Here is a 14,423-nt window from a genome sequence, read left to right on the forward strand (position 1 = left end):
GCCACCGCCTCTGTTACCAGGGGGTCTCGCCTCCATCGCTGGCTGCGAGAACTCTGAGGGCACGTGACCGGAAGTATGAAGGCGGGTCTGCGGGACACGTGACCCCAGAGCACGGCCGCCATGACACCTTCCGCTAGTTCCCTCCCTCCTCCGCCGGTGCGCACCTGTTTCATTTCCTCTCGCCGGCTTTAGGCGGTGAAAGGTCCCAGGAACTTAGCTGTCTCACCCCTTTGGCCTAGAGCTCCTTCGGTCCCGTTCGGCGCTGCGTCTTCGGCCGACAGCGGGCAGGCCGCAGAGAGCGTAATCGCGACCGCGGCCGGAGGGGGAGGGACCACGCGCAAGCAGGGCGTAACCCGTCACGTGACGAGGAAGTACCGTTAACAGCTTTGTCTCGGCGTCCCCGGCGCTCCGGGATGACGTAAGCCTGGGAGGGAGGAGTAGGAGGGAAGACTGAAGCTCAGGTGCGGCTCTTAGCGCGCGGTGAGTGTGCGGGCGCCTAACCTGGAGAGATGCTGTGACCCACAGAAAGTTGGGGGCTGCCAGCCTAGAGGTGGTGGAGAGGGGCTGAGACCTACAGGCTGGGAGCCTGACTTTGAAAACTTGATTACCGCCGCTTCTTTCAAGAGATCTGAATGTAGTATTAAAGTTAACTGCTGTTAAGTTCGGAGTTCGCTAGGCAGGGAGCTTGTGGTCAGATGTCTGCAGTGATGCGTGCAAGGCATGTTGAGTGCATGAGTGAGTGAGTCGCCATTTCTTGGTCTAAGGTAGAGAGGAGTTCTCTATTACTTGAGTTGTTGAGTCACTCAGTCGTGTCCGACTTTGCGACCCCATGGGCTGCACTACTCCAGGCTTCGCTGTCCTCCACTGTGTCCCAGAGTTAGCTCAAACTCATGTCCATTGAGTCAATGATGCTATCCAACCTTCTCATCCTCTGTCTCCCCTTCTCCTGCCCTCAGTCTTTCCCAGGATCAGGGTCTTTTCCAAGGAGTCGGCTCTTCGCATCAGGTGGCCAAAGTATTGGAGCTTCAATTCAGCATCACTCCTAATGAATATTCACGGTTGATTTCCTTTAGGGATAGACTGGTTTGATCTGGCTGTCCAATGAACTCTCAAGAGTGTTTTCCAGCACCACAGTTCGAAAGGCATCAATTCTTTGGCGTTTAGCCTTCTTTATAGAAAGATCCCATTATGAGGAAATCCCCAACTTCCCCTTGGCATAATATCTGTAATTTTTCTTCCTTTTTCCTCTCTCTTGCCTCTTCTTCCTTCCACGCATCTAGTGGGGAAAAGAGAACGCTGTTATTTGCGTTGGGTATTCGCACAGCAAACACTGGTTCAGTAAAATGAGTACTAGGCCAAGAGACCCCACTCCAGTACTCTTGCCTGGAAAATCCCATGGACGGAGGAGCCTGGTAGGCTGCAGTCCATGGAGTCGCTAAGAGTGGGACAGGAGTGAGCGACTTCCTTTTCACTTTTCACTTTCATGCATTGGAGAAGGAAATGGCAACCCACTCCAGTGTTCTTGCCTGGAGAATCCCAGGGACGGGGGAGCCTGGTGGGCTGCCGTCTATGGGGTCGCACAGAGTCGGACACGACTGAAGCGACGCAGCAGCAGCAGCAGCAGGCCAAGAGAAAAACCTTTTTTTTGATCCAACTGCTTTTTATGTTGCCATCAAGCAATAGGGGAAATGGAAAGGTAATTAGATTTGGACTCAAGATTAGTGGATTTTAGTCTCACCTCTGCTTATGAGCTCTGTGACCTTTGGTAAACCAACTCTTGAAAAGGTTTTTCATTGACTTTGGTAAGCATTTATGGTCACCCTCTGTTTGCTTAGTGTTTTGCTAGGCTAACTGTGACAGAAGTAATAGTTAAACTCAGTTTTGTGGAGAGACAGGGTTTTTTTTATTTGGAGGAAGATTCCAGAAACAGCATATATTACACCATGGAGGCACAGAAGGTTTATAGAAAGATCTGTACAGAGATTCTTGTTAAATATTTACTTAAAAGTCTTAAATGCATATATGTGTATGACTAAGTCACTTAGCTGTACACTTGAAACTAACACAGCATTGTAATTTAACTATATGTACCTCAATAAAAAATCTTGTTCAGAAAAATTTCAAACACAGACAGGATAGTACAATGAACCCTCATGTATACCTAACCAAACTTTAACAAGTATCAACATTCTACTGTTCTTGTTTGAACAGCTTAAAAATTTCTGGGTACTTTTTATATCCATTGGTGAATTTGATTAATAGCAGCTTTCAATTTGAGCTCAATTCTACTGTATCTAGGTACTGGCTGATGTTGTTTACTTGCTAAGTTGTCTCCAACTCTTTTGTGACTCCATGGATTACAGCTTGCCAAGCGCCTCTATTCATGGAATTTCCCAGGCAAGGATTTTGGAGTGGGTTGGCATTTCCTTCACCAGGAGATCTTCCCAACCCAAGGATCGAATCTGTGTCTCCTGCATTGGCAGGCATATTCTTTACCACTAAGTCACCAGGGAAGCCCAGGTACTAGCTAGGAAGATTGTATTAATATTGTTTGAAAATTTCTTTGGGTGTTAGTTAGCTTCTTTCTCTGTTGAATCAGATGTGTGACATGGCTACTTTAAAAACATACCTGGGGAAAAAAAAAAACACAAAAAACTGCCTCTGTGATACTATTTTAGGATGTAATATAGAAACTTAGTGTCCAGGTCAAGGAAGTTAGTGTTTCTACTCTGTTCTGGTTATTAAGCTACTGAAGAGTTTTATGTTCAGTTCTGGACAAGACATGTTCAGGCATGTGTGGAAGGCTTATCAGAACTGAGAGGAATTTGGAAATTGTCAGGTCAGAATGATTGAAGAACTGGTGTTAAATTTTTAGAAGACCTCATGACATTTTTCAAATACTGAAGGACTGTTTTGTAAGGAGTAAACATTTCCTTGGGCTTCCCAGGTGGCACTCTTGGTAAAGAACCTGCCTATCAAAATGCAGGAGCCACAGGTTTGATCCCTGGGTGGGGAAGATCCTCTGGAGGAGGGCATGCAACACACTCTAGTACTCTTGCCTGGAGAATCCCATGGACAGAAGAGCCTGGTGGGCTACAGTACATAGGGTTGCAATAAGTCAGACACGACTGAAGTGACTTAGCATTCATGCAGACATTTTCTTAAACTGTAGAAGCCACAGTTGGTAAAAGTTCCAAGTCATCAGGTTTCAGCCCAGTAGTAAAAAAGTACCTTATAATGGTGTGAGCTGTGGAGGAGTGGACTGTGCAGCTTCATGAGAGGGAGCACTTCCTTTCCCTTTCTGAAAATGTTCAGAGACCCAGAAGCTTAATTCAGATTAATTTTTGAATTACGTGGATGTGTGCACCGAGATATCTGTGAGTCTTCCACTTTGAGAATTATGAGAAGTGGGACTTATTCTAGACCTGAAAGCCTGAGAAGATTTTGCTAAGTGGGTCTGGGAGGTAAGGAGTCTATTCAGAGATAGTAAGCGCAAGGGAAGGTATAAATTTGGAATGGTGTAACACTATCACCTGGAGAAGGCAATGGCATCCCACTCCAGTACTCTTGCCTGGAAAATCCATGGACAGAGGAGCCTGGTAGGCTGCAGTCCATGGGGTCTCCAAGAGTCGGACATGACTGAGCAACTTTACTTTCATGCCTTGGAGAAGGAAATGGCAACCCACTCCAGTGTTCTTGCCTGGAGAATCCCAGGGACGGGGGAGCCTGGTGGGCGGCCGTCTATGGGGTCGCACAGAGTCGGACACGACTGAAGCGACTTAACAGCAGCAGCAGCAACACTTTCACCGGGCTTCCCTGATAGCTCAAGATGGCAGAGAATCCGTGTACAATGCAGGAGACTGAGTTTGATCCCTGGGTTGGGAAGATCCCATAGAGAAGGGAACAGCTACTCACTCCAGTATTCTGGCCTGGAAAATTCCATGGACAGAGGAGCCTGGCAGGCTATAGTCCACGGAGTCTCAAAGAGTCAGACACGACTGAGAGACTTTCACTTTCACTAACACCCAGCAACTTCTCTTGAGAACTGACATTGTATATGCTGTTCCCTTTTCGTTCTCATCTGCATTAAGTCTTTTTCAGAGAAATAGAAACTAGGTTTTTTACTTGATTAGGTCATAATTTCCAGGTTATTCTCTCTTCACTGAGATCAATGCCAAATGATCTATCCATATCAGAATTTAAGTTTGCAAGTGGAAGAGATAGCCACTGTGGTCTTGATGTCATTCCTTTCTATCTTCCTTAGGATCTTACACAGTGATTCATCTTCTTTTTCTTGTATCTTCAGTCCCTATCATTCTAAATTCTGTTCATTTACTACCTACATGTCTGTCTGAGTCTCCTCTGCTCATAAAGTCAAGAGAGGTTTTCTCCTTCTCCACAAGATGTCTTGAGTAACTAAAAGACCTTATCTTTAGTTTCTCACTTCTAACCCCTTTTCTCAAGTCCTTGGTTTCTAGTGTCTGCCCACAGCGCTTTACAGAAATTATGTTGTCTACCAGTACTAAATCCTTCAATGCCTTTCTGTTGCTTACCAAATATAATTTGTTCAGGTTCCTTGGTTTGAGATTCATAGTGCTTTGTAACTTGTACCTGAATTAATATCCAGGTTTATCTTTTTTTATTCCATTGCTTGTATGCTGTGTTTCAACCAAAGACTTATATTCTCCAAATATATCATCTGACTTGCCAATGCAGGAGACACGGATTCCATCCCTGAGTTGGGAAAATCCCCTGGAGAAGGAAATGGCAACACACTCCAGTATTGCCTGGGAAATCCCATGGACAGAGGAGCCTGGTGGGCTACAGTCCATGGGGGCGCAAAGAGTAGGCCACCACTTAGTGACTAAACAACAACAGTAAATACTTGGCTTATTGCTGCCTCTTTACCCTCCCTTTCCTCAGCTCTAGTGCTGCTTCCCTTAGAAAGGTTTCTGTGGTTACTTTTAACTCAGTGTGATCCCTCTGTCCTCTGTGTTCGGACGTATTACTTTGCTTTTGTTCCCCTTATGAGGTGTGTGTGTGTGTGTGTGTGTATGAGGGGGCTGTGTGTGTGTATGAGGGATGTGTGTGTGTGTATGTGATTTGTCTTTCCTCCTCAGTTGATTATAAAGTGACTGCTTTCTGGAATTATTTTGTCTTGTTAGCACCACTGTGCCTCATATTTTACTAGAAGCCGCTGATTTGGAGGAAAAAACACCAGAATTAGGAGTTTAAATTTTACTCAGGGGCTTGCTGAGGACTTCCGCCTGGGCCATAGCCACTCAGTTGGCTCTGAGGAAACTGCTCAGAAGAGGTAGGAGAGAAGACAGTTTACATGGGAATTTTAGCTGGGAAATAAGTGCAGGCAGGCCTATATCTTGGTAAAAGAGTACTGCTAATCACAAAGAACCGATTTTAGTGCTTTTCTATGTATGGGGATGTATGAAAATCTGAGGTGATTAAAATTCTGCCTGAGATATACATCTGTTTGAGGGGCCTTTGTCTGAGCCGCGGGCCTCATCCTGTTAACTTAATTTCCTCTGAGTGCTCTGGTGGTCAGCAACTGCAGCGGGTTAGGGCTTAACCCTTATAGAACTCGATGGTGAGCAGAGCTGTTTGTCTGGTGATCCTGATTTTTCTGTGTCTGTAATACTTAATAATGTGAATGGGTGAAAGAATGCCAGAAGATTTTTAAAAAATATTTTGAGTATAGGAGAACTACTAAAGATTTTTTTTTTTCAGAACACCATTCTTGCACAGATCAAGCTGTATTAAAAACAGCATTAATAGCAGAAAATAAAACTATGTTATGTGTATGCAGTAAAAACTATTGTAAACGCCTGTATGTGTTTTGCCCCTGGAAATTATGCCTCATGAATGTTAGGACTTTCAGTTAGGTTTTGTCCTCTGTTGTATCTCTGGGACCTAAAAGGATGCCTGGCACATAGTTGGTGCTAAGTACATATTTGTTGAATAAATGAGTGAGTGAATACATGTGTTTTTTTGGGAAAAACAAAACCACAAGGTATAAATAATTAAAAACAAGTATAAACAGTTATTTCTGAATTTTTCCGTGGTATTTGCTTTTTATTCTCAACTTGGTAGGTAACAAAAGATTGAGGAAAAGTTAAAATTAATGGGTAGAATTTTCTTAAATTCTGTTTCTTTTTTTCTGGAACCTCATATAATTTGACAGAAACACACGCTTGAGTGTTGTCGAACAGGTACGAATGCTTGTGTTAGTTGACAAAGTCTTCACTGGGTAGCTGGCATTTGCTCCCTTGTATTCTTTAGTTTAGTCACTAAGTTATGTCTGACTTTTGCGATCCCAGGGATGTGAATTCTTACTCCTGATTTTTCCTATCAGGTCTGATACTGAAGCTCTCATTCCCCTTGATGTGCTAATTCTCGGCATCCGACTTCTCACTCACAGGCTGGAGGAAGCCATCCAGAGGCCCTTTTCCTGTTAAACACTGTTGAATTGTGGGCTCATAACCATTGAATGTCACCCCACTCCAGTACTCTTGCCTGGAAAATCGCATGGGCGGAGGAGCCTGGTGGGCTGCAGTCCATGGGGTCGCACAGAATCGGACACTACTGAGCGACTTAGCAGCAACCATTGAATGCAGTGAGAGACTTACAGACACATGATTTACAGCTCAAAGAATTGCAGCTGGAGTTGCTATTTTACCACAGAGGAGCTTGACAGAATTTCCCCTTATATTTTGCAGGGTCTGTTCTATACTGTTAGATAAATAGAGTAGGATAGGACTATGGAGAACCTTGAGAATCTGGATTTTTTTTCTCTGGGAGTTTTAGAGTCAGGGAATGATACTGTACAAGCTGACTCACGTATAATGTTACTTGTACTTGTTTTCTTCCCACCTAGATGCCAGGCACCTCCAGAGTAGGGAATCCTTGTCCCTTTCTCATGTTTCCTTGTTTTCTCCACTTGTTCCTGAGTCCAGGCTTGCCCTGCTCACCGCACGACAGGCCAGTAAATCGGAGACAGAAGTGTTCAGGCAAAGAATAACTTTATTTGGAAAGGTGGTTGACCGAGACAATGGCAGGACTCCTGTCTCAAAATAACCATCTTCTTGGGGTCTGGAACCAGATTGTTTTCTAGTGGTGGGGAGGAAGGTGAGGAAGTAAAGTAAAAAGGCTATTAATCTTGCAGACATCTCCTGGAATGGCCAACCTCAGGGAGGGGACTGTTAATTTCTCCCTTCCTGTAGCCATCCACAGGTGGAGCGGGTCCTGAAGAAAGGCATTTTGGTTTAAGATTCAGGTAGAGGGGCAGGGTTCCTTGAGGCAGGCCATTATGTATGGATTACAACAGCAATGGGGAGCAAAGGTTAAAAGGAACAGATCCATCATGGAGTCAGATTTCGTTCTTCGCTGTAACACCTGTTCATTTAATGCTTGCTGAAAGAGTGTTGAGCTTCTTAAATTATATTTCTGCAGGTTTTATTCAGGATCAGTGTGCCTGTCCCTCAACGTAGTTTCATCTGTCTGGGTAAATGACTTTTGTGCCAGTGATACCAGAGTCCTACAGCCATGTTCTTGCAGAATTTGAGTCTCTGGATCCATTACTTTCAGCCCTGAGGCTGGACTCCACTCGTCTAAAGGTGATTTTCTTGATCCTTATATCAGTTTTATTTTCATATTGATAGTTTGGTGTGTTCTTTGTTACATGTGTGCCCCTCCCAAACATTTTTTATGTTTCATAGACTCCTGGGTGTTCTTACCTGTACTGTAATACTTTGCATAGAAGTAGTATTTTCCTAGCACTTTCTTGATTTATTTTTCAAGCAGTTGATTGAATTCTTTTTTCCCATCCTTAGAAGTCATGATATTGATTACTGAATCCACCCCCTCCCCCAAATCTTACTGCCTTCTCTCAGAAAGTAATGTATTTGATTGAAAATAACATAGTTTAAATGAGTATACCTCATTGCCTTTTGAACAATAAGAACCATTGCAGTTCTATGAAGTTCATTTCAAAACAAGGAATTGGATGTACCCCTCTGTTTTAGGGAACGGAGCTAAAAATTAGCATTGCAAAATTAACCAAAAATTAGTTCTGTGGGGAAGGAGTATGTGCTTCTCTCAAACTCTGAGTTCATTTGATAAACTCAGGAATGACATGGTAAAGAACAGTCTCATAACCAATTCCTCACCCCAGAGCACCCTTCTAGCCTCTGAGCAAAGGAACGGGAAGTAATAGGCAAAGTAATATGAGCAACAATTATGAGGGTTGGTAGCTGACATTTTTTTAGCTGCAAGTTACAGAAAATCTTCTCAGTAATGGCTCAAGCAATAAAGGTGTTTATAACCTGGTTGGAAGTCGTTATTTCTGGGATTAGTGTGGTGGCCACTGATATTCCTTAGGACCCAGGCTTTCCATCTTTCCCGTTCTGCTAGCTTCTGTATATTGACTGTTGGTCACATTTGCAAGATAAGCGGCCGGCTTCAAGTCTTGATTATCTCCAGTAGCAGCTCAAGTGAGATGGAGCTGCCTGAGACAAAGGCTTTTTTCCCCTTCAGATTCTACCATTTATCTGAGAGGGCAGAGTTTTCCAGGAAGCCCTCACAGGGCTTAGTCTCATTAGCTGGACTTGAGTTCTAGGGCTCCCCCTAGCTGCAAAAGAAACTGGGTAAGTGAAGATTTGGATTTTCCAGCTTCTATAGTAGAAAGATGGAGAAGGTAATGGCACCCCACTCCAGTGCTCTTGCCTGGAAAATCCCATGGACAGAGGAGCCTGGTGGGCTGCAGTCCATGGGGTCGCTAAGAGTTGGACACGACTGAGCGACTTCACTTTCACTTTTCACTTTCACGCATTGGAGAAGGAAATGGCAACCCACTCCAGTGTTCTTGCCTGGAGAATCCCAGGGACGGGGGAGCCTGGTGGGCTGCAGTCTGTGGGGTCGCACAGAATCGGACACGACTGAAGCGACTTAGCAGCAGCAGCAGCAGCATAGTAGAAAGAAGCAAGGTTGAAGAGGATTGGGAATATGTTTGTTTGCCAACCAGTAATTTTTACCGTAGTGTTCTGGGCACAGCATGGCCACTGCTTTTTCTGGATAAGGAGAGGAAGGTGTGGGGAGATCTAATAGTACAGCGACTTGTATTTGCGTCGTCTACAGTCTCACTTGCTCTCAGAGCTGTGGGTTTTCTGTTCTCATCGTACAGACTAGAAAGGATTTACCTGAACACATGGTTAAAGTGGTTGCTTTATCCCCTGGGTACTTGATCTTCCATCATTGCGGTCAGCATTGGAATGACCTAGCTGAATTGCCCAGAAGATGAATAGGCTAGTAACTGGCTTCTGCCAAGGGAGAAATTACTCATTTATACAATTGAGCCTATTCAGCCATTTTGAGATTCAGTTAAAAAGTTGAAACTGAAATGTCCTTTCTTCTGTATCTTTCACTATTCTAGAATAAGAGCTTGAATCCCGTTGGATGGTATCTAACTGGGCAGTGGGTAGAGTGGTGGGGAGGAACCTGACACAAATTCTCAGTGTCTAATTTCCAGTCAATAGTTTGATTTGCTTAGTGGCTGAGAGTCTCTCACTTGTCTGTTTCCATGTTTCTAGTGCACGAGCATAGCCGTGTCTCGAAAATGGTTGGCTTTGGGCAGTTCAGGAGGAGGACTCAACCTCATTCAGAAAGAAGGCTGGAAGCACAGGCTTTTTCTTTCTCACAGGGTAAGATTAAGGGTTGCCCTGTCATGTACCATCTAGAGTATCTGTCATAAATGTGAGTTCTCCATTGTAAACATCATTTGGAATAAAAGAAGAAGGTAAAACTTGAGATTGAGTAGTAAATTACACGTTTTTGAGGAGCTGCCTAATAGTTCTCCTTCTGTGCTCTAGGAAGGTGCAATTTCTCAGATAGCCTGCTGTTTACATGATGATGATTATGTTGCTGTGGCTACCAGGTGAGAAACTGTTTTGAAACTATCTGATTTTTCCCAAATGCATCTGAAATTGAAAAATGGGGTTGTGTGTTTATTAGGGTGACCAATCATCCTGGTGTGCCTGGGCCTCACTCTTGTTTAGCACTGAAAGTCCTGTGACCTGGGAAACCATTTAGATCCAAGCAAACCAGGATGGGCAGTTGGTCACTATAGGATTTGTGGAAAACACTAATATGAGGCAACATTTCTGAGACTTCAAAGTAGAAAGGTAACATAATTTAGGACCTCAAAGTTTTCTGTTGTATTAAATTGGTGGACTAAAGCAAGGAGATTAATACCTTGGCTTTCTACTTCCTCTTTTCTGAAGAAAAAGAATATGCTTATATATTTAATATAGTTGATACTGTGATGCAGCGAAATTGTACATTTTTCACCACTGCCAAAAATTTGCTTCTGTGTCTCCATTCTTGCAGTCAAGGTCTTGTAGTTGTTTGGGAATTAAATCAAGAGCGTCGCGGGAAGCCAGAACGAATTTATGTGTCTTCAGAACACAAAGGCCGAAAAATTACAGCTCTCTGTTGGGATACAGCTGTTCTTAGAATATTTGTAGGTGATCATCTGGGGAAAGTTTCTGCCATCAAACTCAACACTTCTAAGCAAGCAAAGGTGAGAACCAGTTCAGTGCTTTGTGTAAGTGGGTGAATATATAAGATGTTGTCTTACAGAATTTCAATTAAAGAACACAGTTTGGTCTTTATGTCTTTCAGGGTTATCTAGAGCCCAGACCATTAATTTTGAGAAAACTTGTTTGCATGTAGTATGTATGGTAGCCTGGTTTATCTTGGTCGTGTTGCAGAATGACTGTGAGCTAACTTTCATAATTTGCACGTTGTCTATTACATTACTCCATAATTCACCTGGATGGCCCACTTAAATAAAGCGTTCTTTAATAGTTGGCTGTCAAGAAAGAACAGATGCCTGTTTATTAGTTATGTGAATAAAATGGCAGACATGGAGAAATGGTACCAGTTGCCCAGGCTCCTATTCTCCTGGTCCCCATTTTGAAGAAATTCTTGAGTGCAGGTATACTTTCTTTCAGGATAGATGTAACTTGTGAATGGAATCTAAAAGGCACTCCCTGCATTGGGCTCAGCAATGTGGGTCCTGAGGCTTCCTGGAATGCTCCAGTTTGTCGTTAAGCAGACCTGCTTTTCACTGTCTTCCTTTTCCAAAGCTGTTAAATCAGAAGTGGGGAACTTGTCTCTCATTGGCTTATTTCCTTGGAGGATCGTGGCAGATTAGAAGAGATTTAAATACCATTGCCTAATAATTTTTTTAGTTAACACATCAGAGTATTCTTGATGTGTTAATGAAATATTCACAATGACCCATCACAGTTACCACTTGATTCATAATGTATTTTTCATCCAAAATACATTTGGGATTCTTAGCCCTAGTTTGTCTTTTTTTTCCGAGTGGAGAAGTACTGTCTACAGGTGAACAGTTCTCTCATATATTCCAAAACGTATTTTGTCTTCTTCATCCCAGCTTCTAAGAATAGATAATCACAAACAGAGCCTTAAGAATTCTCCTCTGCAGTTATGTAGATCCATTCATTTCACAAAACGAATGGATGAAACTCAGTCTAACAGGCAAATTAATCTTGGTCCGTTTAAAATTTTTGTTTTGCTATCTAAGCTATTTTCATTTAAAAGGTAAAGAGAGGAGGATTATGTGTATACACAAAGATAAATTTTATTTTCTTGTCACATCCCCTTTAGGCAGCTGCTGCCTTTGTGATGTTTCCTGTTCAGATAATAACGACAGTTGATTCCTGTGTTGTCCAGTTAGATTATTTGGATGGAAGACTCCTTGTATCTTCGCTTACTCGATCCTTCTTGTGTGACACTGAGAGGTATACTTACTAACCATGAGTCATTGGGAATACAGAATTTCAGAGCTGGAAGGGACTTAGAAGTCATCTCGCCCAATTTCTTCAATTCAGTTATACAAATATTAATAAGGAACCAGCTCCGTGCAAGTTGATGTTAGAGAGCAGAGAGGATATAGAGGAGAGTGACCATAGTCCAGTGGGTGACCAAGGCAAAAACTCAATTCTACCAAGAAGCCTGGTCTGAGTGCCATGAAGGAAGGTTGAACAAAGGCCTGTTCCTATATGGGGAATCAGGGCGTCTTCTTTGATTGAGTTTGTTGTTGTTGTTGGAATTGGATATGTAGTTTTTTTCTTTTGCTGGAAAAGCGAGAGACTTTTTGGGAAAGGTGCCCAGGTGGAGAGCAAGGATAATGGAACCCAGGAGAACTGCTCTCCCACATGGCTCAGAGTCTCAGATTTTATGGTGATGTGGAATTTTGCTGTGTATTTAATAGAATTTTACTAAAAGGTAAAACTGGGTGATGAATAAGTAAGAACTTTGTGAAGCTGACAAATATTTACTGAAATCTCAAGGGTCAAGCCAAAGGGCCAGTGAATGGCAAAGGAGTGTATTGGTAGTGGCTGTGAAATACCAGAACAGGAAATGGCTTGAAATGAATAAATCCTGTGTATCACTGTGCTTAAGTTCCTCAGCCATTCTCACTGCATAGAAATATTCACCACCCCCACCCCACCTTTTCCCTTCCAGCAGCCTTGGCCAGCTACCATATTCCTCCGAACCCATCCCCTCTTTTAGAAATGTGTTATGGAGAATTTTGAGCACACACGAAAAAAGAGAAAATTGCTTGATAAACCCCTGTGAGTCCGCTAGCCAGCTTCAGTAATTTGATGAGGAGGTTTAGTAGGTGAAGTTTGAAGGCAGAAAGTTAGGAGAGGAGAGGCTGTTCTAGTAGGAAGGTGCAGCCTCTTGGGGAGCAGTGAGAAAGAATTAGGCATATTCCAAGATGTGTCCTTCTGGCTTGAGCTGGGAGTTGCTGGGGATCCTGTTGGTAAGTTTGCACCATACTGAGAGTGACAGCTGTAAATGTCACTCTAACTAAGTACATGGGCTCTCAGATCATTTTTAAGGAAGTGTACATGTGGGAAATCAGGGTTTGGAAATTGGTCCTCTTAGAACTATCCAGGATTGGAAGCTTTTTATGTCTTTCTGGGGGTTCTTCTATCTCGTGAGAAGGTGAGGAGAGGTTGCACTTTGTTTTCTTAGGATGAGAAAGACTTGTGGAAAGGAGACCATAATAGGAGGTTGCAGGTGTCTGGTATCAGAACCTGGGTATACAGCTGTGGAGCAAGGCTTTGAGACGCAAAGCATCCGTTTACCTGGAATTAGTAGGAAGGGGGATGTACTTGGTTCTGACTTATTTCAGACTGTGGGTTAGTGATGAAGTTAGGCTTATAGAACTGGATATCATCCAATGTCACCCGTTCACTTTTAGCCTAGACCTAGTGAGCAGTAGAGCTTGCTTGACATCATGCAGCTGGAGGAGGCAGACTAGAATCTTTCTGTCTTGATTTTGTGCCTTTTCTGTACCTCAGTTACTTCTAGTATATCCTTTGACATTGGACCTTTTGGCCATTAAATCTACTCTTGAGATTTGAGTAAAATATTAGTTAACCTCACAAATTTCTTAAATATTCTTCATCTGTGTTTTTTCCTGTTTACTACATAGTCCAGTTCAGAAATCTGACTGACATTCTGACAAGTGGTCAGAACACTGGACTGAATTAACACCTTTCTAGGGTTGTTTTGAGAATCTAGTGAAATGGTATAAAGAGCTAAATAAATGGAGGTTTATTTTTATCTCTGTGCAATATAGTTGCTAATTCCCGTTTCACAGGATTGTGACTAGAGTTGGTTATGAGGATAGCCAACTGCAAAAATAACATGTTTTAGAAATGCCTTATTCATTAGCTAGAATTCAGTTTGGGGGAACCTGGATAGTACAATAATTAACATTTTTTATTTATGTTAAAGTTTTGTTTGTTTCAAGCTATGTTCCTTTCCAAACAAACACTTTTTTTTGTTCAAACCAAGGCTCCTGATAACTAACCCAAGTGAGATACGCGGTTGCTTTTCCTGCTGCTTTCTGTCAGTGTTGTTAATGAGCTTCACTAGAAGAATTATGTATGTGAATGTGCTTTGAAGTGCATACAGAGCAATACAAGAAGTTATGGTTTCATTACTTATGTTCCTTATTTGGGAAATAAGATACATTTCTGGCTTATTTTAGTTAATCCTTAAAACTATTCTTCTAGTAAAGCTGATGTTTTGTTTTATTCTTCAAGCAAGTTTAGTGCAGGGTGTATGCACAGGTGCTAAGTCGCTTCAGTCGTGTCTGACTCTTTGTGACCCTGTGGACTGTAGCCCGCCAGGCTCCTCCATCCATGGGGATTCTCTAGACAAGAATACTGGAGAGGGTTGCCATGCCCTCCTCCAGGGATCTTCCCAACCTAGGGATCAAAATCCCTACCCAGGGATGGAACCAGAGTCTCTTACGTCTCCTACACTGGCCGGTAGGTTCTTCACCACTAGCACCTCCCGTTCAAGTA

General features: G+C 42.9%; 1 protein-coding gene across 3 annotated transcripts in view; it reads left to right on the plus strand.

Moving 5' to 3' along the window:
- The first annotated feature begins 6 nt into the window (after positions 1-6).
- Positions 7-14,423, plus strand: part of HPS5 (Hermansky-Pudlak syndrome 5) — a 43,991-nt gene continuing 29,574 nt past the window's right edge. The window contains exons 1-7 of one of the 3 annotated variants that reach the window (XM_010858448.1): positions 7-480; positions 5,166-5,314; positions 7,465-7,628; positions 9,600-9,710; positions 9,879-9,943; positions 10,396-10,588; positions 11,704-11,837. In XM_010858448.1, the coding sequence (XP_010856750.1) occupies positions 7,521-7,628; positions 9,600-9,710; positions 9,879-9,943; positions 10,396-10,588; positions 11,704-11,837 (611 nt within the window). In that variant the 5' untranslated portion in view covers positions 7-480; positions 5,166-5,314; positions 7,465-7,520. The remainder of the gene's footprint in view (positions 481-5,165; positions 5,315-7,464; positions 7,629-9,599; positions 9,711-9,878; positions 9,944-10,395; positions 10,589-11,703; positions 11,838-14,423) is intronic. The other 2 variants (XM_010858449.1, XM_010858447.1) reach the window with 2 other exon arrangements.

Source organism: Bison bison, unplaced genomic scaffold, assembly GCF_000754665.1.
Source record: "Bison bison bison isolate TAMUID 2011002044 unplaced genomic scaffold, Bison_UMD1.0 scf7180017864388, whole genome shotgun sequence".
Lineage (NCBI taxonomy): Eukaryota > Metazoa > Chordata > Mammalia > Artiodactyla > Bovidae > Bison > Bison bison.